Source organism: Excalfactoria chinensis, chromosome 1 (genome assembly GCF_039878825.1).
Source record: "Excalfactoria chinensis isolate bCotChi1 chromosome 1, bCotChi1.hap2, whole genome shotgun sequence".
In the NCBI taxonomy this organism is placed as follows: domain Eukaryota; kingdom Metazoa; phylum Chordata; class Aves; order Galliformes; family Phasianidae; genus Excalfactoria; species Excalfactoria chinensis.
In genome coordinates this window covers 112,791,861-112,814,174 of record NC_092825.1, presented here as the reverse complement: position 1 = coordinate 112,814,174, position 22,314 = coordinate 112,791,861, and the positions used below count along the sequence as shown (strand labels likewise).

The window sequence follows — 22,314 nt, the reverse complement described above, 5'->3', positions numbered from 1 at the left end:
GTTGATGTGTGAACAGTAGTAGCAATGTGTAAGTTTTACCTTACTCATTTTGTCTGCTAAGTTGTTCTAGTGTGGTTAAATATCTTCTAGTACCTGTGCATTTCGTAATTATTTGTCTGTCTTTGTAGGTTCAGCATGGGAATGGTGTTTGGTATAGCTGCTATGTTTGGCTCTGTGATTCTTCTTGGAAAGACACTGATGCAAACACTGGCACAGATGTTGACTGAAGCGCCAACAGCCCAGAATGATCGTATGCTGCAAGTTGTGGTAAGTGTTTTTTCCTCAGGTCTTCGTTTGAGGGTTGGGAGCTGATACTAACCATCTTCTTAATGACATATATGATACTTAAATCCTCCCATTTAAGAGTAACCAAGCTGCTGATACTCATTTAAATAAAAAAATTGCTGGTTTGTTACCAGTCTTAAAAATGAGGTGGAAGTGGTTAAAAAAAAACGTAAAGACAAATAAAGGCAAATATGTTGAAGATCTTGTATTAAATATTCTCAGAAGTGAGAATTGGCTGGTAATTTTGAAAAGCTTTAAGTTATTATACTACTAAGAATACAAAACAGCAGTCATAGTACTAAGAATACAAAACAGCAGTAAGAATTTATCTTCTCTGTGCAGTAGAGGCAATGGTGGCCTTGAAGCTTGCAATACTAATCCACAGTCCACAAGAAGAGAGGTGTTTTCTTTCGTTTATTGCCATACAAAGCATTAGTGGGAAGGGAAAGGATCTTGAAAAGCTTTGTGATATGGAAGCAGAGATTCATTAGTGAAGAGACGACATATTTTTGGATGTTCAAGGACCTCTGCCTTATTTCCAGTATGAAACTGAGGGTCCTGTTTCTGGCAATATCTAGTCAAGGGCTTAGTAACAATTTCTTTTATTGCTTCATGGGTCAATGATGGATAATATACAATGTTATTTTAGAAGAGAATGTATTTTATGGAATGGAAGAGATTGCAAATATTGTCTTTTTATGTCTTGCCTCAAAGTATGTTAGTAATGGAATAATAAGTTGGTAATGGAAGAAATGACATTGCACTTTGAGCAGTTTTAACCTTAGAAAGATTCCTAGCTAACCTTATTCCTCCAAGAATTCTCTCTGACTAGAATGTGTAAGCAGAGGTTGCTCTGCCTTCCATTATATGGCAGTGATACCCAGCCATTTTTCTCTGTTTTAATATTCAGTCAAGTGAACAGAAGTTGGGGATCATGTGCTCCCGGGATAGACCTTCACATAAGTGCTGAACTGACTGTACTTAGTGTGTTAGCATGTGCTACACATTCAATGCATTTGGTACAGTTTGGATTTGTTTCACACCTACAGGGTGAATATAGCAAATACAGTATGTGCTCAAAAAGGAGGCAGCCTGGGTGAAAAGTACTGGTGCTGCTAATGTGGTCATCCGGTCCACAGCCTGCACCTGAATTATCTCCAGAGGCAGGCAGGAACGAGTGGGAGGTCTTGGTGTTGTGCTGTGTGTCAAAGTGAGCACAGATTGAACACAAGACTGAAGATTTCTCATTTACTTGCAAATAGGGCCTATCCTAAGAATGTATGTTTATTACATTCCACAATAAGAACATCCTTTTCCTTTCATTTTCTTTATCATTTCCTGATCTAGTGGGTGGTTGGAACTAGATGATCTTTAAGGTCCCTTCCAACCCAAGCCATTCTGTGATTCAATGGATCTGTCCACTTTTTTGATAACAGAGTAAACCGGTCATTTGCAATACTCAGCTTTTCTATATAAGTGACGTAAGTAAAAGGGAAGCAAAGTAAAGATGAGCCTTTGGAAGTAATCTGGTGTGATCTGTAACTACGAAAACTGAAGTATAACTTCATTAATTGTTAACTGAAATTAACAATTTCAGTGTGGAATGGATTCCTCAGTAACTGGGTATTGCCAGTATCACTGCATTCAAACCAAGGACAGATCAGTACTGAAAAAGATGGAATGTATAGGGATAGTGTAATATCATGTATGGATATGAGATTACTTCTCCTAAGATGGCTTGTGGTTGACTTTCTTTTCTACCTTATTCTTTCATTTCTAAGATGAATTATACTCAGTTGTATAATTCTACTTTTAAAGAGTTCCAGTATTCTGTTTGAGTGGAATATGGTAGTTACAAATAATGAAGAAAATTGAGCAAAGTCTTTTCCTCATTTAAATTAAGTATCCATATGTTCCATAATTAATCAATTGGCTTGGAAGAGACAGAGTTAGTTGCTTTCTTTCATTAAAAAATAAATACATTTGTTAACTATGTTTCAGCATTTGGTATGGATCTGCTTAGCCTCTAGCCTTCAGTTTTGCGGGAGGGGAAATACAGTTCTGCTTGCATTCCATTAAGTTTTTTTGCACCTTTCCTCTTTCTTTTCAGTCCTGTACTTTATTTAAACTATCCATGGGTAGGTAACTGGTTAGCTGCCCTCTCTCATGGTGGCCTGTTAACAAAAACAGGGAAGATAATCAGGTATTAGGAAAGGATCTTCTTTCAGTTAAGGCAAAGGCATTCCTGGAGAACAATGAAATATAAGATGGCAATGCCTATTCAAAAAATACTGCATGAATCCTTCATGATATTTAGCTTCCCTTTTAGCTGTATCTTAAAGTTGCTTTAACGTGTGCACTGAAAAGCATTCGGGGCTGTTTTCTCACGTGCTACCCTCAGGGTAGCACTAAGATGGTGACTTTTGCTGTTGCTTTCTGTCCTTCCTTGGACAGGACTTCCCTGCAAAGCAGAGAGCCACTGAGAACACAACTTAAATAATCCATTAGTGCCACCGACTGATGCTTCAATAGCAGCAGTGGATGCTTAACAAGTGAATAGCAGCTATTTTCATACAGTGAGACTGGCATTGTTGTGCCAGTTAAGATAAATACCTTGGTCATGATCACAGTCTGAACAGAATTTGTGAAATGATTTAGTATAATATTAGTGAGTATGGTGCTCTGAAGGATTTTTATTTTTAACAAGTTGGTCTCATCAAGTTGTTGCAGTAGTTAATGGTAGTTAAATGCGTGTAATTGAGGAATGAGCAGGGATGAACAGTAGGGTTGACTGGGGTCTATACAGTCAGATCTGCTGCCAGAACAGCAGGCAGGAGTTGCAGTTTTTTGTGTAAAATGAGGTCATTTAAAGAGTCTTAGAGGCAGGTGAGGAATTTTTGCCTACAGCATCTCTTTTCTCCCACTGAATCACAATTAATGCCAAGTATATTGCAGCTGATAGTACCCCAGTGATTCTTACTTAGAACAGAGAGAGCAGCAGGGTAGGCAGGATGACTGGAATGCCCCCAATCAGCAGCTCAAGTGATGTGGTCTTGCTACTTCAGCTACAGCAGCTGAGAAGATGAGAGCTGAGCAGCTCTCTGTCCCATGGAGAGAGAAGATGGTTCATCTTTCTGTGACTTGTGCCTCTTTTGGAGCCTGGCTGAAAGGAGCTGGTATAGAGAGGAGCTGGGGTGTGGTGGTGGGAATCCACAGCAGTAGGAGGAATGGGGGGCATGCGCGTTATACCTTTATCAAAATAATATATCCATTGCCAAGTGCTGTTTTAAATGTTAACTTACCATATGTAGACTTCCAAAACTTGAACAATAGAGAGAAGTTATCATTTTTTGATCTTTTAAATTTGGAGTGACCTCGTATTTTATATACATAGAGAAGGGAGACTGTTCTTCCAATTCCAGCTGATGGCTGTTTTTCTGTTTTTGTGGTTTTTTTTTGTTTTGTTTTTTTTTCTTAACTTTTAGTGCTCATATTTTAAGTGCAACACACTTTTTCTTCTTTTTTTTTCTTTTTTTGTTTGTTTGTTTAAGAGTGGATATCAATAGCCACAAGACTGTCTACAGCACAATGTAAACCACAGTTCACAGTGGCAAGCTTCTCTCATTGAAGCTGAAGGCTGCATATGTGTTTATAAACTTTTGGAGCTTAGAATAAAGTAGGACACGTTCTATCATGGTTGTGGGGACTGAATAGGAAGGGCGAAGGCTTTTCCACCTAGAGAGCTTTTCAACCTTTAACAAAAAAATTATACCATGTATTTTAAAATATATTGAGTAAACTGAGAGAAGAGTTACCAACCAGCAGTGCTGTGTGAGTGGCTCTTACTGTGTTGGTGGGCTTAAAAAGCTGAGTGAGAGCAGCAAGGATAGAGACAGAATAATTTGTCTTTGTACCTCTTGGTTTCCTAGTGTGTTTTGTTTTGTTGTCATGCCCACATGAACAGGTGCCTGGTGTAAATTTGCCTGTCAGCCAGCTGACCTATTTCTTCTCTGCAATCCTCATCAGTGGTGTGATACATGAAGTCGGCCATGGGGTGGCAGCTATTCGGTAATACAAACTACTTTTCTCTTACTATGTGCCAACAAAGCCTAATATTCCAGAGTATTTAATTACAGGAGAATGTTGTTAGCATTTTTTTTCAGCTTTTTTTTTTTGAGAATTTGTTTATTCTTTTTCCATAACTTCCTTAGATTTTAAGTTTCTAAAGATGTACAATAAAGGACAAAGTTTTCATAAAGAGTGTATTCTACTGATCGTGAGAACGAAATTCTGCTTTGTAAATATACCACTCCACATCAGGTTTAAAATAATTCTGCTCTTAAGTGATCCTGTTTTTCTCATAGTAGTTGCATTTCTGAAGCTGTGGCATTTGAAGAGGACTTGCATGCTGTTGCACAACAGTACTTTAAAAGACAGTTTTTTTAATTTTGTTAAACACAACTTGTGAAGTAGCATCTAAAAGGGCTGAAGCAGCGACTAGTCAAGTGTGATTTGCCCCTGTTAATCTCAGTGATATGTGTATTTTTGATCACAGATTAGATTTTTATTCGTATTTAACTGTGATGATTGCTTCACAAAAAAGTTATTTGACATGGTTGATCATTACTCTTAAATGACACTCTTAAATGAGGGTTACGTGGTGCTTCCTGGAACTGATTTTCAGGTGTCCTCGTAAGCATCACGGGCATTAGCTGTCCCGTGGGCATGAAGCCCTAAATTGTTTCACTGATTTTCTTGAGCGTAGGAAGACATGACACATCTAAACCTGCTACTACCTGTTTTATGGTCCTGAATATTCTCAGCCAAAGGAATGATGTGGGTCCCTATGTATCATATAGTCCATTTTTCTGCAAGTTTGATTTCTCTTATATTTAATACTTTTATCAATGGAGGACACAACAGGAAGAGCTAAGAAAATTTTCCTCAGGTGCTGTTGGTTAACTGCAGAGAATTCTGGAGTAACTGTAGAGCTGTTTCTGTCATTTGTAACCTGGTATGGTATAAGAATAGTGTGATACTTTCACACAGGATCTGGGGCAATGGCTTTGAATGTTCAGCTTCAGTTTATGTTTTTGTTTAAATTTGATTCTCACCTATTTTTAGGAGAAAAAAATGTATTGTTCAATGTATCTTTGCTATCAGTTAAAATCTGGAAGGCTTAAGTCATTTTTAACTGTTGCTGCTGCTGTTTTTTCCCTGTTTTTGTTTTTTTTGTTTGTTTTGTTTTGTTTAAGTTGTTATTCTTCCTCCTAGTACAGGCTGGGTGTATAATGCCGTTGCAGTCCATCCTCAAGTTTTACTAAATAGCTGTACTATGGGAAAATTCTATTTATAATTATTGCACACGATAACAATATTTTCAGGCAAATCACTTTGACACTCTGAAATCTATTACATACTCTCATTCACCAACTTAAGTTCAAGATAGTATTGGCTGTGAACAACAAAAGCTCGAAATATTTGAGTCTTAGCTTGGTCAAATCTTATGCAAAGAGTCTTTTCTCCGTCCATCTTCTACCCAAGTAATGAAGTATGGAATGCCTATGAGAGTGCAGATTTCTTATTTGTAGTAAGGGTAGATCGTGTCAGCTGAATGCAGGGAATTCATGTGTTCACTCTGGGTCATTTTGCATAAGTTCTATTCATAATTTTATGTCTTTTATTTTATATGCACCTCATTCTTGCAACTGGTATTGCATGAAAAGGATCTAAATATAATGCTACTTATAAAAACAAACAGAGGAACAAAAAGAATCAACTGATTTGTGCCTGGTTTGCAACAACTGTCTTTGAATGTGATTGCCACACCTTTACCTTATGAAATACGTAGCTTCAAAGGGCACCAAAAAGTGCCCTTTAAAGTGTACCTGATAAAGGGAAGTTGTAGTTTTCAAGGTAATTTTTCATAGATTACTTTGAAATTGAGTCATAAGGGTTATCATTTTTTACTTGAAAGACAACCTGAATGTTAACATATATGTTAAAGTATCCATTACTTCAAAGTAGGTTTTTAAGAAAAGTATTTAATGCATTGATTGTTGCCTAATTAACAGAAAAGAAGTTGAACTTGGTTTTTATCTTTTGCCAGGCCCATAAATGCTTGTTGCATATAAGTGGCAGGTACTGCAGAAAATATCCTCTAGTTTAATTATCTTTCTGTCTTTCATGTTAGCTTTATATATAAAGTTAGCTTTATATTTTTGTTATTCTCATAGTCAAAAATACACATGCCATGAAGAATCTCACAGTTCTTTGTTTCCTAATGTACAACTCTTCATTATTTTTTCTTTTTTTTCTTTCTTTCTTTTCTTTTTTTTTTTTTCTTTTTTAAGAGAACAAGTACGATTTAATGGATTTGGGATTTTTATCTTCATTGTCTATCCTGGCGCGTTTGTTGACCTCTTCACAACCCACTTGCAACTAATATCACCAGTCCAGCAGTTACGAATATTTTGTGCAGGTAATATTTTTTGCTCTTTCATTAAGTATTTGCTTAGCACAGTTACTTTATAGGCATCACATGTAAATCTTTGGTAGAAGACTGAGCATTTAAAATGAAGAAGCATAAAAACTTCTTTATACATAAAGATGTTCATTCTGTTCTGAACCTAAAATGTGATGTCGTGGTTTTGTTCTTAATCACTACTGTCCTTAGTATGTTATTTTCTGAGGGAGATGGTTCTGTTCCTAGGAGTTCGAATGAGTACCATTTACCTGCCTTGAAACATGTTTATATCTGATTCAGAATGCTTGTAGATGTGACTGAGGAAAAGGCATATTTTCTGATCATCCTCTCCCACTAGCATAAGCTCTTAGACCAGCTCAGGTACAGGAGTTCTTTTAAGGCTTCTTGCATTTTGAATGGCTTAAATAGTGAAACACTGTAGCATACGAACTGGAAAATGCTCAGACCAAAGATTGGTGACACTAGAATGTCATTTGCTGTCACAAGTGAACACTGTTGTGTGACCACAACCTCAATAGGAGCAATGTGATTTTCAACAATATCTTGAGTGATTTTCAATAAAGTGTGAGTTACATGATTAAGTAGTTGACTGGGTTTTGATGTTGCTATCAAAAGAAAATAAAGGCTAAACCACAAACATCCAAAGAGAATCACAGCTAATTGCTACAAATAAGCTTCCAGATGGTTTTGATTTGATGTCTTTTGTTCTAAAGAGAAATTCCTGGATACTGGGAATTAGAGCACCATTGTTGTGGGAAGTTATACTGAGCTTGTGTCATACTTCAATTACTTGAATTACTGACTTCTAGAGTCAGTAATATAATTGAAGGAAAGATAGAAAAATTAATGTTATGCTTCAGTTCATGATAATGATATTTTTCTGTTGCGGAGAGCAATAGAAAGCAGACAGCCTGCTGTACTATGTACATACTAATGCTGTTTCTTGAATATTTTAACTGTAAAGCTTTATAAAGAGGATTTGAGACTGGCACAGAAACACTTAGCAAGGCATACTTGCAAGTTTTCATAGATCGGGTAAATGACTAAAAGTGTTAGGAAAGTGAAGATATCTATATTCCAAATGCCCCAATGTGCCAAAATCATTTATCACAATAGGTTAACTTATAAGGCCTTTTTTTCCTCAAATTAATCAATTTCCATTATCAGCTGTGAACAGCACTGAGAAGAAATAATAATTTGCAAGATGAGTTGTTTACATTTATTTCTGGAAAATCATCTAGAAAAATGAGTTTATAAGCTGCAGTAGGAAAGAATTGCTTGCGTAGCTTGACAAGTGAACATATGTAATCATTGTTAGAAAACCTGAAATAGGGCTATACAAGGTAGGAATGAACACCTTGCAAGGCTGCTTAGCATCAGTGGCTTGTTGTTACTTTGGTTTAAGAAGTATGTGTTTTTTCTTACAATTAGTGGTATGTATATTTCTGCACTAGCATGTTCTATGATGCTAAAATATGGTATTCAGTAAATTTGACTCTGTTTTTCTTCATTTTTAGAACTGTTGAATGAACCTATTATCAAATCTTCAGTTTACTGAAGATCTGCACTTTCCAATAAAAGATTTTGGATTTTATATGGCTGCTAAATAAAAGAACTAGTGGAGAACTATACAGAATATTCCTTTAGTAGTTCACTTCTACTCTGGTGTTCAAAGAATATATTTTTTGTACAGCAGATGGCATCATGAGTTCAAGAATAGTGAATGGGCATTCTTGTGAGACTTAGATTTTTAGCTTTCATTCCGTGCCTAGTAATTAAAAAGTACTGCTGTACATCCCTTGCTTGTAGTTAGTACAAATCAATGTATTTTTTTTTATTATTTTGTCTTGTCTTTAACAGAAAAAGAGAGTTAAAGATTTTTAAAGTATTATTTAAGATATGTTAAAGGTTGTGTGAAGCCTGCCTTTCAAAATATAAAGAATTAAGTGTCCAAGGATAAGGCTGTTCTAGCAAAATTAAATTTATGGTATAGTCATCAGTGTGTCTCTACAAGTATTCTCATTTTTAGGCTGTTTGTTTTTCTAAGGATCACTTGGGATGAACCTGAGGCCTTTCTATTTTAGGCTTTTCTGCCCTATTCCACACAGCAAACTGTGTAGATTGTTCAATTAAGGACTATATTTTGTTGGTTGTTGGAAAGAATTTCTTGTCACCCTCCAGCAGTTTCATCAATTCTTTTTTTCCCTCCGGTTTATGCTCCAGTGACCGCACTGGAACAAAGCAATTGTGTCTGTCTTACATGTTTAGACTTTGTTAAGCTGGAACAAAAATAAAGATTTTCTTTTGTTTTAAGATAAAAGATTAAAACAATTAAAATATTTCCTTAATACTGCTTTTGTCGCATTTGTTTATGCACATATGCCTATGTCTGTTTGATAAAGATCTCTGAATGCTGAAACACTTTATCTGATTGTCTTTCAGTGAGATATGATTAAAAACTCACAGAAATAGAAATTACTTTAGGAAATACCTGCTCCTGAAAATGGGAACAAACTCAGCTGAAATACTCAAGTACTTTCAATGTTTCCCATTTGTGCAGCATTGGAAACATTGTACTGTAAATGTTAGAACTAAATCAAACCCTGTTATCAAGTTGAAGAAGAAAGGTGTAAGGAGTCTTCAGCATTGAAGTTTTCCTGCGTTGGTCGTGCAAAATGTATTTCCAAGAGCATAAATGAAGGGAAAAATTTTTCACAGTGCTAGATGTTGAAGAAAGGCAAATGTAACTTACAGAGGTTTGTTTCATCCTATGGAGCATTCTGTAAAGAGTGCTGTTACAAATACGTTGCTAAAATAATGTTTGAGGATGCTGACTGGAATACTTAATTTCATGGAGTGGTTTTAGACCCAGATTGTCTTGTAAAAGAAGCCTTTTGTCAAACCTTGTTTGGTATGCATAGATGTAATTATTTTTCTTGTTATAGTGGAAATAACCATGAAAAATACTGAACTGCAACTAAATTTTGTACTTCTTGCTGACGAGGACAACTAGTATTTATTCATTCCCCTCACTGCAAGAAAGACATTGAGGCCCTGGAGCGTGTTCAAAGAAGGGCAACAAAGCTGGTGAGGGGTCTGGAGCACAGGCCTTATGAGGAGCGGCTGAAGGAGATGGGAATGTTCAGTCTGGAGAAGAGAAGGCTTGGGGAGACCTCATTGTTTTCTGTAACTACCTGAAGGGAGGTTGTAGTGAGCTGGGGTTCGGCCTCTTCTCTCGTGTAACTGGTGATAGAAGTGATAGAACTAGAGGGAATGGATTCAAGCTGCGCCAGGGGAGGTTCAGGCTGGACGCTAGAAAATACTATTTCTCTGAAAGAGTGGTCAGGCCGTGGAATGGGCTGCCCAGGAAGGTGGTGGAGTCACTGACCCTGGAGGTGTTCAAGGAACGCTTGGACATTGTGCTGAGGCACGTGGTTTAGTGAGAACTATTGATGACGGGTAGATGGTTGAACTGGATGATCTTTAGGTCTTTTCCAACCTTGGTGATTCTGTTATTCATATATGAACTCATTTATTAATAATCTTAAAGTGTTTATTGTGGTAGAAGGTGACAAGTAATAGATTTCTTCCCACTATTTTTTTAATATTTATGATACACAGATATCTCTATGGATAGAAAATGTAACTTAAAAATTGATTCAGAAGCCAGTATTTTTCTTCTGAATGTTCTGCCATGAATCCATTTTTCATCCATTCTTACATTAGTAATTTCAGGAAAGTTAATTAGAAGTTAACATCCACCTTTTTGTTATTAGTGTTCTTACAAACATTTTTTCCCTTTTTTTTAGGAGTGTGGCATAATTTTGTTCTTGGTGTTGTGAGTTTCATGGTTTTATTTCTGCTGCCAGCCTTTCTTTTCCCTTTCTATTACACGGGTGTTGGGGCACTTGTCACTGAAGTAACAGAGGTAAGAAAAGTTCCTTACTGTTTTCATCTTATATGGTTTGTGATCTGAGGTGTACCCTTATTATCACAATTAAATATGGCCAATGCAGTGCTCTTCAGAATCTAATATAGTGTGCATTTTGTCCTCTTGAAGTTTTTCTTCGTCTCATTTTTTATGTATTAGTAAATAATGTCCTGAATAATTAAAGACTACTAAGCATACTCTAAGACTCTTTAGATGTTTGAGATGAGTTTTCAGGCTTAATTCTGTGTGTTTTTTTGTTCTTTTTTAGTAGTGGTTCCAGGTTATTCTACTCAAATATCTATTATCATTCTGCTTATTGCTGTTTTTAATGTGGGACATTAGTTTGATTTTCGTGCTTGCTTGGTCAGCTGGAAGCAAAGTAGAGTTAGACTGCTTATTTTCTGTAAACAGATTATTTTTTTCTGACTCAATCAAATACAGCATGGTTGAAGAAAAGCAGAACTGAAAGAATTCAGCCTTTCTTAGATCAAAAAATGAGCAGTTATAACTCATGGGGAGAATTATGTTTATTGTGCTTTATACTTCTAACAGTATAAGAACAACTTGCATTGCTGGAACATTGAGAGTGTTAACTGAAGCTTCTTCAACTTAAAATGACAAAAAAAAACAACACAGCATGTTAAGTTGGATTAAAATAATTGCTCAGATTTTTAGAAGGCCCTTGAAACATTTGGAGACTTGCCTATTTCCTTTATGCACTAAGTCACTAAGTATTTTTTTTCTTTGTGGAATATATTACTTTTGTAATGCTCTATTATCAGAGTTCTGGTGATACCTCAAGTTTTCTGTTAGTCTGAAAGTGACATCTTTAACTCAATATTTAGTGGATATTCAGAATCCACTCAACTGTAAATGGATCCTAGTTGTTTTAACTATAATGACAAGACTGACTTCAATGTTTCTTCTTAGGATTCTCCTGCCAGTGGACCAAGAGGTCTTTTTGTGGGAGATATTGTCACTAGTCTACAGGACTGCCCCATTTATGGTGTAGAAGACTGGAATTCCTGTCTGGAAGAATTTTCACAGAAATCACAGATTGGCTACTGTATAAATGTAGCTACTCTACAGCAATTAAGCTTTCCAGCTAGAGGTATGATTTTAGATACTCTCTTCATTATTTTATGTTGTACTTTTATCATGTCTTAAAAACTACTTTATATTAAGAATTTCATAGTGGAGACAGACATCTCATAAGTTGAGTCTGCTATCACATCTTAAGCAGTGACCGATATGACTTTTCTTTTTGTGAAATATAAAAGCAGGGAGGGGGTAGATAAAATAATTTATCTTGCCTTTCAGTCACTCTGTACAAATGTCCTGTATGATCTTAATAATGAGAGTTGCCTTTTCAGGATATTGTATGACTTGGTTATTAGCAATAATACTTATTTCCTCTATTTTGGTTCAGTTATATGGATCACCTCAGTGATCTTTTGCAGCTGTAAATTCTCTACATCACCTTATTGCTTTGATCAGCATGACATTACAAATTGTGTGGCTTAACCCAATGATGTGCTTTATTATGGCCATTTCGTCTGATGTTTCTCACTAGAGAGGTTTTATGTTTCATTTGCTTCTTCAGCCTCACAGTTTCTTTTCCCATAAACTCATATTTGTCTGGACTGCATATATTACTTCTAGGAGTCAGTCTCTGTTTTCTGAAGTCTCAGTCTTCTGTTTTCATTTATACATTTAAAGTTCTTGTTACTGCAACAGCTTACCCCAACAAAGAAGAAAAATGTGAACTGAACTAAGTTAGAACAATACACAAAAATTAAGTAGAACAAAAATGAGCAGCCAAGCTAAACTGGCTGAATGTCTCAAGAAATGCCCTACAGCTCTCCAGTGCTTGATTTATGGATGCATCCATGGAGACTGAATTCCAAACGTAAGGGGATGCAGCTGAGCAAAACCTGTATGAAGATACTCAGAGCTAGAAAACTGTCACCGCCTTTTTTTCATCATAATGGGAGTAAACAGGAGGTTGGACAATTCAAGTTTTTGATGCAGTATACTTCTGATGTGAGATTGAAAAAGTAGTGTTTTGAATTTTTTAACATGTAAGGAATGTAGTCTTACAGATGGAACTAAGATGAATATTTAAAGTGAAATCTAGTAGAGTATGGGTAAGATCATGCTTTTTGATATGTGACAGTTTGGATCATCACTCTGAAAATGAGGGTCTTTCTGGTGAATGTTTTCAGCTGGGCTGGGATGGCAAGTAAGAACCTATTTACAGATGACATAGCTATATATTCTGAGATTCTACTATTTTCTGAAATGTAATTTCAGAGTCATGGATAATAAAACTGAGTATTTTGCACCAGAATCAGTGCTATTTGGATTGAAATAGTAGGAACTTAGTACTAGAGACTTAATATTGCATCCAGGCTTGGTTGCTGTATTGTGTTAGCAGTTTGTCTCACTGCTGCATTCTAATCAGACCAGTCTGTCTGCATTTTCAGAGCCATAAGCCTCCAGCAGTGAGAAATATTCCTCTGAAATTAAATGAACTCCTTTCATTCTCTAGCAGCTATCATTTGTCAAAACTTTGACAGTTCACAACTAACATAAATACAGAGTATCAATAAAAATGTATATATAGCAAATGGACCCTATCTATTTGACAATAAAACAAATGAAGGATAAACTATTTGAGTATGAAGCTACACAAAAAAAAAACACACACACAAAAAAAAAACAGTACCTGGGAGACATTCTTGAAATTTAAGAAAAAAAAAAACTGTTTTCAGTTTAGTTTATATGGGAACTAATTTCATGGTCAATCACTATTCAAAAATATCTCTGGTTGCTTCAGGGTACTTGAAGAAAGGATTGTATGGTACAATGCTAGCACCTGTAAGCCCCAGGCATAAAGCTTCATGTTAATGGGCTGCTGTTTATGCAGTGTTAAATCAGCAACCAACATCTCAGGCATGACCTACCTAAGGAAAGAACTGCAGTGTTGCTGTGACACAGGTTCTTACAGTGACTATTCTTTTGAATTTCTTTTTTTTTAAACTGTTGCTGTGAAGTTAGGCTGAATTATGATTTAAATGGCATAGAATGGAATAGAAAGATCTGTACCAGGTTTTAAGGCATCGTTTTTTTTCACTGCTGCAGGTTACAGGGCTTGGAAAGCTTTCAGAACATGAATCTTGTAAAGACTTATACATTTAAAAGAAGACATTTTGAGTCTTGGTTATTTCAATAGTCCGTGAGTTAAATCTATACAACAGTTGACATAAATTTCTATGCCAGCCCTTAATACAAGTTGAAGGCAATAGCTAAAATGTATTTTTAAATTCATAGAGCTCAGGACATAAAAGTAACAGATCCCCTAGATCTATTACTAGATCTCAAGGTGATCATTAAGATGAAAAGGTCATCATGTGAAAAGATTGAAATCACATGATATTCTTAAAGTGGTAAAGCTTATTTTTATTTGCAACGAACCGCGACTAAACTCTGTGATTTACTTTAATTCTTGAAGGCTACAAAATGGTTATTTTATTTTATTTTATTTTATTTGGAGACTTTGGTTTCTTTTTCAGGACTTTCTATACTATAATACTGATCTTTTGCTCTTATGCCTGTGTTCTTTAGTCTATAGAAGACTCGATGGCACGGTTGAATGCTGTAGTAACAACAGCCTTACAGACATCTGCTTTTCATACAGCACTAACTTGGACAGCCATCGGGTAAGTTACTTGAAATGCTTATTCTGCTAGGTAAATCTGAAATCGTTTAAATGAAGTTAGAAATATTCACTAACTTTTATATAGCATGCTCAAGCACTTAAGTTTGTATTAAAGGTATATGTGTACATTACTTTCTCCCTGTATGTCTTATGAGTCAAAATACTGTAATTTGTCCCATGATCTGTCAAGCAGTGTCTGGAAGAACCACAAAAAAAATGATCTTTTACTCCTCATTCATTTAGGCAGAAAGATAATTTCCCTATCTTCACCATTTGATGCAGAACACTGGTGAGGAAAAAAACAGCTTCTGAGAAGAGAGTTAAATTCTGTGTTTTGGAGCTTCAGTCTTTAAAGGTAGCAAACACTACAGGCAGATTGAAACACCAGACTATCTGTTCTGTTATTTTGTGTGAAGCTGGCAGTGCTGTTCACCAGTTAAGACTAAAACCATGCAAGTAAAAATCCTGGAGATTAATTTTTTCAACATTGAGGCCTCCATTTGATTCCTTTCTTAATGCACTGATTTTCTTTAGCTTATGGAAACATCATAACTTTCCCAGTAGTATTTTGCCTTAGTGTCTTCAAAGCATGGAAATATTTCTTAAAATACATGATCCATATTGACAGTGACAATATTTTTAACAGTTCTCTTTACAAGAAGGTAAAACAGAGTTGAAACTGTGTAAACTTTTCTACAGCTGTCAATTCGTTATTGTATTTGTTGCTGTAGGGATAAATATTTATGTCTGCTATATTTACAGGTTCTCTGAACTTCCCATTCCAGTATCCTTTTGTTGTATTTAGCCACTAAGAATTGAGCATGGACCAACAGTTCACTTGAAATATGGTAGTGGCTAGTAACATCCTGCAGTTGAGCAGTGTTTGATAAATCATTGCTCTACTGAGCTTTGATGCTCTTAACCTCATATCTGGCACTTGGGAACAGCAATAAAATATAAGCATCCAGAATCCTGTGACTTTTAAATGTCCTTAAGATGGCCATGAGTTTTTACAAAATAACTTTAAATAGTATTTTCAGTGCTACAGAGCAGTGTTTGAAAATGTGCTGCTTCCTCCTAATTAGAAAAGAAAGAGTTTGTATTGAGGCTAATGGGGAGTGTCTGACATACATGCATCTACAAAGCATTGTAACTGTCAGGCTAAAAAGCAAGAAAATCCTCTTTTTTCTTTCCTAAGGCAAACAATAGATGAAGAACTTTCCTTTCTTGTGTTTAAGAACAAAAGGAAAATTACCACGGAGCTTTTACAAGAGACATGTGGGAAAAACAATTTCCTGTTCCTTTCTACTGTTCTCTGTTTGGCCTGTGGGGAACAAGAAAGATCTGGTCTTTCAGCCTGCGGAGTGAATGAGTATTACATAGGTAGGACCAGAGACATAGCACTGCATCAGGTGCTGTATTCATCCAGTAAAAAAGGTCACTTAGCAACAACATGGCTTGGGTAAGGTGGTTTGCTGCTTTCATGAACATAAGATTTTGTTCAGCCAAATAAGGTTTTAGATCAATGAATGCTGAAACTTCTGAAACAGGTAAGTACAGGTACACTGATGCAGGCTTTGTTCTTTCGAAATCCCTTGCTTATGTTCAGATGCCTTGATTTTTGTTTTGCATGTCAGCTTTTATTTGGATGCATGTAGATCCTCTTCACCAAAAGTGGAATGACAGGTTGAATATGTAACAGGTTAATGTTCTGTAGGATATGGAGGAAAAAAGAGCCAAAACAATAATCACTCAGATTCTGGCTCTTTGTGAGCTGACAACATATCAATGAGGCCTTTGTGTTGACTGAGGAAGGAAAATATATACTACTGTTGGAAAATACCTTAAAATTTGACAGTTGTTTTATATGCCCTTTGCAGTATGCCTGTCTGCCAGCAAGAAAAGTTATTGAGGCCAGCAAAGTTTGTCGAACCAATGCAGACTGCCAGAAGGACTTTGTTCCAAGCTTTTGTGTGACTCCTTCTTTAGAGAATCAAACGAGGCTAATCAGGGTAAAACATCCACCCCATATGGACATGCTGTTTGTAGGACACCCTCTGCACCTTCAATACACAGGTTTGTGTAACTTAGTGATCTAAGAAGAAGAGTTCTTATATGGTTTCCTTTTCCTGGCTGCTAGAACAAGGTCTTGGAGCACTTGTCAGTCAACTTGTTTAATGCAGAATCCATTTCTTGTTACAGCCAGTGGAGAGACATGGACTTCTCAGGCCTAAAATGAAATGTGCACAGTGCAATGAGTTACGAAGGTAATAGAAAACATATGTGATATGAGATAGCCGTTTATTCAGAAAAGTATGCAAAAGCTATTACTATTGAAGATCTAATTGAGTTTAGTCATGGGAACCAGTCACCTGCATTTTGCTAACACATTAAATTCACAAAATGAAGTATTGTGAAATCTCCAGGGCATCTTGCTCCAACACCTTGCTTGGAACGTTAGCGTGATTGCCTAAATCACACCCAGTATTCAAGTATCTGTGTCAGATTCCCATGACTACTAAGCTGCAAGTGCAATCAAAATGTCTTTTTCCCAATATTTTTCTTAAAGTGTCCTAAATTAAATAGCTATAGCAGTTCCTTGTTTTGAAATGGATTGTGGGTTTCCCTTAGACAAGCTTGTATCCTTCTGCCATGTATACAAGGAAAACATAGTTCTGCCATTGGAGCAAGAATGGGAAGAGTGAACACACTGATATACGTGCTCACCTAGTAGCTTGAGTGGCAGGTTGAATGTAAGTTTCAGACACTTAAATACTTTAAAAAGTATTAAGTATTCAAAGTACTATTCTTTCCTTTAAAGAACTTGTCTATTCCTCACAAACAGACCCACAGGGAGAGGTTTTGCTTCAGGCATCTTGAAGTACCTCCTTAGAGATGCATTATGCTTTTCTGAATAAGCATTAGAATGTGATACAAAAGAGCTTTAGAAACAGTGATGAAATCAGGTTGTGTAAACATATTAGCGTTCTTGCGTAAACATATCTTTAGTTAATCTGCTAGTTTTTATCTTTCTGTGCTGGTATTATTTTGATACTCCTTGAAAAATTAATTGACTTCTATTTGTATGCACTATACCCTCATGTAAGCACAAAATGTGATCTTGACTTGTTATTTCTGCCCTCTTGTCACTTAGGAAGAAAAGCATTGTTCAGCTGTGTGACACCAACACACAGTATTTGATGACATCTATTCCATATGCAATCATAATTTCTAAGAATAGTGTTCGATAATTAAGCTCCCTTTCTCAACTCTCTAGCTTAACAATATGTACTCTGACAATTGATATTGTTCTCTTCCAACATGTTGGAGCAATGGAATTTTAGTCAGTGTTTCCTATTAAGTTCTGCTAAGCACTCAGACCTGTTAGTTTTTCAAACAGAAAACAGTGTTATTGAATTCATTTAGAGAGGCAGTTCTTCTTTAAGAAGATACAGTGAAATATAATTTACATATAATATATTACAGAAATATAATTTTTTAAATGATTTTCTATATGCTTGGAATTACGTATCAAATGTGTTAGTTTGAAAGCTAAACAGTGACTTCATTTCAAACTTGGAAAACTACCACAGCTAAAGGATCCTGGTCTGGGCATCTGGGCATCTACTGTACCATCACAGATTTACATGCATTCCAGTGAAACAACATCTAAATATTTCAGGTTTACTTTGCACAATATTGTCTTAGAGCCAAGCTATTTTTTGTTTTCTTTTCCTTTGATTTCCTAGATTTGACGATGGTTTCTGTTTGTTTGTTTGTTTGTTTTAATGGTGACAGAGGACAAATACTTTCTTTCTCTTCTGTTACAATTTTGAAATAGAAAGACATTACCATGCATATTCCTTACTTTTAGTATTATCTTCTTACTTGCCGAAAACATTGCTTTTTACAATAATGCTACATTTAACATACAACCAAATATCAGAGTAGCAGAAACTTGTACTTTACTTTTACTTTTTCTAGTAATGCCACTAAAGTTATGTTTGAAAAATATTTTAAGATTGCGTGTGTGTATTGATATTTGTTTGGGCTTGCATTGCTGTCACGATAGTCCTGATTTATTGAGAAGCTGTAATTATCTCGTGCTTTCCTTTGAAGCCAGCTTCAGGATCCAGTATTTATAAAAATGCATATCCTTATTAGCTACTTACAAGAAATAGGCTATCCAGCTAAATGTTTCACTTTCTCCAAAGTAAAATACTGTATTAAAATTTTGTTGTTGTTAATGTGGATTAACATCTTTACATAGCTCTTGTTTCTAATATAAAAGAACTGCTAACAGTCACTCCTAAATGAAGTTGTACTGCAGGAGGTTTGGCAGAAAATGGGGGAAAAAGATGATTAGGATGGACACATTGATTCACCTTTTTAATTGGCATTCTCTCTGTAAAAAATATCTAACGTTATCTAATTCAGATTTATACTGTGGGTTTAATTCATGTGATACAACTCAAGACTTTCAGCCTTTTCTAACTGCAGGCGTATTATACTCTAGAGGTTCTCCTTCTGTTGGACAGATGATGATATGTAAGGTTGAAGTGGAGGATCCCCTGTCATTACTGCCATTCAGCTTTGTAATATTCTTTATTTTGAACGTGTGGGGTTTTATTCCTTCATGTCATTTCTAGCATTGCAAAATCTTGGCTTCCTTCTGTCTCTTGTTGTGTGGGCAAAATCTGGAGGCTAGCATTCCCATTTGGAATTCGCACTGCTTGAGGGAATGTTACTGTATCTGCATCACTCATCAGAATAGGAATCAACAGACTGTGAGGTTTCCTTCATGGAAAGAATATGGAACTAACCTTTAAGACAGCTTCTCCAAAACGGGTCCACTTACCTACTTCAGCTTTATCCAAGCCTTCCCAAAAAAGCGACTTTCTAGCTTTGGAGGGTTTGGGAGGCAACAACTGCCGTAATCTGTCTGGCGGAGTTTGATTTCACTGTCTTTTAACATTTGTTTCCCCTTATTGTCAAGGGTGATTCTTCTTTGCTTTCTACCCTAATGTGAAGGGCTGTGTGCATTGTTTGCATGGTCACCATACAGAAATACCTCATGCTGTAGCATGTTCTTTTCTCCATAAGGAGATTTAAAGAAAAACAAAATCTTTGATCAACCATTGTTAATACCTTCAATCACTGTCCAAACCCTTCTAGTTAAAAGTATGTCCTCTGTACATTCTTCTCAATACTTGCCAACACCAACTAGCATTAGCCAATAATGGAAATTTAATTCAGGGTCAAAGAGTTGTTCAGTCCAAGTGAGGAAAGCAATGACTTCTTGCTCGGCCAGCTTTGCTATTGTTCTCCTCTTTCCAGCAGTGCTTTTTGAAGGCAAGCCTAGAGAATTTCTGTAATTTCTATAACTTTTCTTTGTTTCCCTTAAAGGAAAGATTTGTTTCCTACCATTAGATTTGATCCACTACATCCCTTATATCATATTACAGTGTCTAGAGCTCACTCGAGCAACTTACTGAAGAGTTTCTTAGTGCTTTGGAAAGAGAGCTTCAGCATCAAAGTTTGGAGTTTTGATCCATGCCTAGGTGCTCTTAGAGACAACAAGCAGTTTGTTGAATCAAGGAGGGAAGGAGATCAGTGAACCATCCTGAATTTAGGCAGTATCAGCTTCAAGATGGTGAGACCATTAGGTGTTTGTCAAGAGGCGGTCAGGTTTTGCAAATACAGTATGTTGCAGTGTGTGTCTTTTGAAACCTTTGAATATATTGCATTTTGGCTCATGAACAAGAGATCTGATCAGATGTTCTGATACCAGCTTAATGAATTGTTTGCCTTGGATATCACTCAACTTGGATGCCTCTGGTTTTCTGAGCTGAATGATGTCCAGGATTTTTTTTGTGTATATTCTTCGCTAAGTAGTCCAACAGAATTACCTGCTCTCAGATCCCCTAATCAAAGGTCTTTCTTCAGCTAAGGTAATACTGATCATGATTTTTCAACCATCTTGGTCCAGGTGAGAGTGATTGTATTGGGAAGTTCTTTGCTTGTTGCCACACCAAAGCCGCTCTGTTTTGGGAATCCCTTGCTATTAAGGTTTCTCCATCCCACAATGTGCTTGTTTGTTGTACTCGTTAGCCCTTCTGGTGCATCAGAAGGGCACTATTAAGAGAAGAAAGCATGGTTACGTGACTGGTTACATGACTCAAATCTGTGCTTTGAGCTCTTTCTTATCTCTGTGGAGACAGTATTTCTTATGGTGATAATTTTTGCCCACATTGGTAGGGAAAATTCAGGCCACTGGTTTGCCTCAACTCTGTGTGCAAAGTTGTAATTTAGGACAAAGTAACACTTGCATTGACTGTGGAAGCTCATTCTTGAGATGAGTTTCTAGTTCTGCCTTAATTTATCTGAACTTTTTTTGCTCTAGGGATAACTTCACTGTTCTAGGAGTGGAGCTTTATGGTAGGAAAGGAGTCTCTCTTTCAGCTGTCAAAGAACTGAGACTTCCAAACAGTCCTTGAGGCTGACAGACACAGACAGCTGTTTAATTTGGAAGACTGTGTCAGGATTACTTTTGAGAAAACCCACATGGAGCATCCTTATACAAGCAGGGTGCACTCTGGAAGACGTCAAGCTACTTCTGTTTTCTTTGAGGAGAAAGTCTCTCATATACATTTGACCTGCAGTCAGCTGAAACTTCATTTACACCATTAAAGAAGTTACAGTACCAAAAGAGTGTTTCAAGATGATGTGGATCTTGGCCCTACAGTCTTCCAGTTACTTTTTATGAAGGATGCTGAGTGTTACACCCAGGTTTTTATGGTGCACTTAGTTACACCTTGGAATCACTTAAGGTATCATTTGAAGACAGAAGAGGAGATGTTTCTGTACTGGCTAACTGGTCTTAAGAAGTGCAATGCACCCGTGCATCATTTCCCAGCCTTTGCTTTCTCAGAACAACTCTGGATCTGTGCTCCCTGTTTGTTCCACACAACATAAGTTGAGCTGCAGAACATGAGGCTCTTCTGCAAGAAAAATAGTTGGGGGCCTTGAAAGAAAGTACACATGTGCACCCACAGTAGGAACGTATATATGTGGGCTGCATATGTTGAAAATTCCTGGTGACTTTAATCTCCTTTTACGTTTTTTGTTGTTGTTTTTGAAAAGGGCTTAAATTACACCATATGGTCTTTATGAGTACAGATGTCCTCTTGTCTCTGAATATACATGTTTTAGATCTACTTTTACTATAATAATGCTAAATGTATTTTGTGGAGTGACTTTACTATGTTAGTATATTGAAGAGAGAATTAATGGGTGCACTGTGTCTTCTAAAACCAAACCAAAACAGATGAAACCATGTTTAGATTGGTTATTTATTCTGGAAGAAATGTCATTTTAAATTTGATTGCTCAGTGAAATTGTAATCTAGAATTCATAATATTAAATTTCTGGAATGGCTTTGATTTCATTTTTTTTTTTTAATTTTTTTTTTTTTCTATCTTTATATTTTCGTTTCAGTAAGTCTCAGCAGTTTCATACCACGACATAACTTTCTAAGCATCGATCTGCCGGTGGTGATAGAGACATTTTGCAAGTATCCTTTGAAGTATGTTTGCTCTTTAAAGACAAGAAGGGAACTGTTTAGAATTTGGTGACCCAGCAAAATTTCAGTTGGATATCATTTTAGACAGGATGCCCTGAAACATTTCTGTGGAGTTTTGACATATTTATCCCATCCCTGCATTGATCATTGTCCACGTGCCAAGCCCCAAATGCAATCTCCCACTTCCTTACTTCCTTGTGCTTAGCAGGATATTCTTGGTCAGCTATTTTCTTTTCTTTTTTTCCTTTACAATCTCTTGACAGTGATTTTTAGCAGTTCTGACAGGAAAGTCAAAGTAATCCTGAATT

At 36.3% G+C, this 22,314-nt stretch overlaps 1 protein-coding gene across 1 annotated transcript in view; it reads left to right on the top strand.

Moving 5' to 3' along the window:
* The window catches only part of MBTPS2 (membrane bound transcription factor peptidase, site 2), a 34,059-nt gene that overhangs the window by 6,355 nt on the left and 5,390 nt on the right, over window positions 1-22,314 (top strand). The window contains exons 3-10 of the mRNA XM_072359416.1: window positions 129-267; window positions 4,250-4,353; window positions 6,639-6,766; window positions 10,582-10,700; window positions 11,634-11,814; window positions 14,331-14,425; window positions 16,305-16,500; window positions 21,922-21,997. Coding sequence (XP_072215517.1) covers window positions 129-267; window positions 4,250-4,353; window positions 6,639-6,766; window positions 10,582-10,700; window positions 11,634-11,814; window positions 14,331-14,425; window positions 16,305-16,500; window positions 21,922-21,997 — 1,038 coding nt within the window. The remainder of the gene's footprint in view (window positions 1-128; window positions 268-4,249; window positions 4,354-6,638; window positions 6,767-10,581; window positions 10,701-11,633; window positions 11,815-14,330; window positions 14,426-16,304; window positions 16,501-21,921; window positions 21,998-22,314) is intronic.